Raw genomic sequence first — 2,433 nt, 5'->3', positions numbered from 1 at the left:
GGAGAATGAAGGAACGAGGTTTCTGTTATGGGAAGGAAGTGGGACTCCTAAACCTTCACTCTGAGAGTTTAATTGGTCTGTGAGAAACCTCAGGAAGCCACTTCATCCCCGCTTTAGCCTACAGACAGCATCGACATCACCTTTGTGGCCTCATAGGAGTTTATCTGACCTGCTGCTTAGGACATGCATGCACAGAGATGCCCCTAGGGAGTGCCCTGATCTGGGAGGTTTCTGTAGGGCAGAACAGAGCACACAGCGGGTGGGATGGGGGGTCTGCGAGCACTGACTGGGATAAGACGTTGTGACAGAGAAAGAGCTGGCAGCAGGGACAGCTCCAGGCAGCAGGGATGGGCAGGGAATGAGAGGCAAGCGCAGGGCATGAGCCACCTCCGCTGCAGCCAGACCTCTAGCAGAGGAGAGGGGCATCTCTCCTGCTACAGGCCCATTTCATGCAGTCCGACAAAGGGTCTGAGAGCAACTGCCCTGCAATGTCACCGTCTGTGAGGTGGCATGCCCAGCTGGGTAAGGGGAAGGCTTTCCAGAATGCCTCTCTGCCTCTCTCCTTGTCTACCTTGGCAGCAGGATCATGGTGTTGCTCCTTGTTTCCCCTCCTGGACATGCTGTTCCTGTTCTTATTTTGGGGTTTTCTGTGGTTGAGGGTTTTCAGCTGCAGTTCAGACACCGATGCTGCAAGTCGTGGAACAGAGGGGTCTGCATGGGAATGAGGCTGCCTCAGCCCCCTTTTAACCTGTGGCACTCCAGGAAATGCGGTCCGTGGGGCTGGGAAATGAGCTGACTCTCCCTTAAGGAGTACACATCTTCACTCCTGACGGTGCTTTGACCGTTTCCCTGTGGTATCCTGCCCTCTGGAAAGGCACTGCTGTCTCATAGCACCTCTGTGATATCTGAGAGCCCCATGAGGAAGGTGCAGAGATTCTGAGAGTATGGAGATGGTGGTGGGAGGCTGTATGTGGGCATCTGAAAAGAGCCCTGTGTGTGCTTGGCTAGAAGGGGAGTGTGGAGACCTACCTCTGGTACCCAGAGAAAGGATGAGAAGTTTGGAGATGTGCACTTTGAAACTGAACTCATCTGCTCTCAGCAGGGACTGGTTTCTTTCTAGGGGAACATGAAAGTGATCATCCTCCAGCTCAAAGAGAAAACTGCAACGTTTGGGGGTTTCATGCTTGAAAATTCTCTGCTAACTTCTCAATGTCTTTTCTTCCTTGCACAGTCCCCCATGCACGGAGATAACAAAATGTCCAACAGCAGATCCATCAACCAGTTCCTCCTCCTGGCGTTTGCGGACACGTGGGAGCTGCAGCTCTTGCACTTCTCGCTCTTCCTGGGCATCTACCTGGCTGCCCTCCTGGGCAATGGCCTCATCATCACAGCTGTAGCCTGCGACCACCACCTCCACACCCCCATGTACTTCTTCCTCCTCAACCTCTCCCTCCTCGACCTTGGCACCATCTCCACCACTGTCCCCAAATCCATGGCCAATTCTCTGTGGGACACCAGGGCCATTTCCTACTCAGGATGTGATGCCCAGCTATTTTTCTTCTTTTTCCTAATTTCAGCAGAGTATTATCTCCTCACTGTCATGGCCTATGACCGCTATGTTGCCATCTGCAGACCCCTGCACTATGGGACCATCTTGGGCAGCAGAGCTTGTGTCAGAATGGCAGCAGCTGCCTGGGCCACTGGTTTTCTCAGTGCCGTGCTGCACACTGCAAACACATTTTCCATACCACTCTGCCAAGGCAACACAGTGGACCAGTTCTTCTGTGAAGTTCCCCAGATCCTCAAGCTCTCCTGCTCAGACGCCTACCTCAGAGAAGCTGGGCTTATTGTGGTTAGTGCCTGTTTAGGCTTTGGGTGCTTTGTTTTTATTGTGCTGTCCTACATGCAGATCTTCACTGCTGTGCTGAGGATCCCCTCTGAGCAGGGACGACACAAAGCCTTTTCCATGTGCCTCCCTCACCTGGCTGTGGTCTCTCTGTTTCTCAGCACTATCATCTTTGCCTACCTGAAGCCCCCCTCCCTCTCCTCCCCAGCTCTGAATCTGGTGGTGGCTTTTCTGTACTCGGTGATGCCTCCAGCAGTGAATCCTCTCATCTACAGCATGAGGAACAAGGACCTCCAAGACGCAGTGAGGAAACTGATTCAGCTCTTACTATTTCAGCATCAATAAGCTGCCCATCCCTGTTCACAAGTGATTTCCCATTCATCTCAGACAACTTGTATGCTTGGGGAATTCTCTCTCTGATAATCATGTTTGTGCTGAAGTGCTTGAATTCATCCCACTTCTCCAGAGGCATGAACCCAGTCTCTCTGATTGAGATACCTGCTGTGAATGTGTCTATCACTGTGTCAGAGCTGGCTTCTCTCTAATAAAAGCACATTTCCTCAGTGCAGTGCTTGAAGTTTGGGCTA

The 2,433-nt window shown here is 52.2% G+C and overlaps 1 protein-coding gene across 1 annotated transcript; it reads left to right on the top strand.

Annotated features, from left to right (window-relative positions):
* Positions 1-1,456: 1,456 nt before the first annotated feature.
* On the top strand, positions 1,457-2,191 carry LOC136993007 (olfactory receptor 14C36-like; the record flags this gene model as incomplete). Its single annotated transcript, XM_067303023.1, has 1 exon — positions 1,457-2,191. A coding segment is annotated over one exon (735 nt), but the record flags the coding sequence as incomplete, so codon positions are not given.
* Between the last annotated feature and the right edge of the window lie 242 nt (positions 2,192-2,433).

The sequence above is a fragment of the Apteryx mantelli genome, chromosome 11 (genome assembly GCF_036417845.1).
Source record: "Apteryx mantelli isolate bAptMan1 chromosome 11, bAptMan1.hap1, whole genome shotgun sequence".
NCBI lineage: Eukaryota > Metazoa > Chordata > Aves > Apterygiformes > Apterygidae > Apteryx > Apteryx mantelli.
This window is presented reverse-complemented; position numbering and strand designations above follow the sequence as displayed.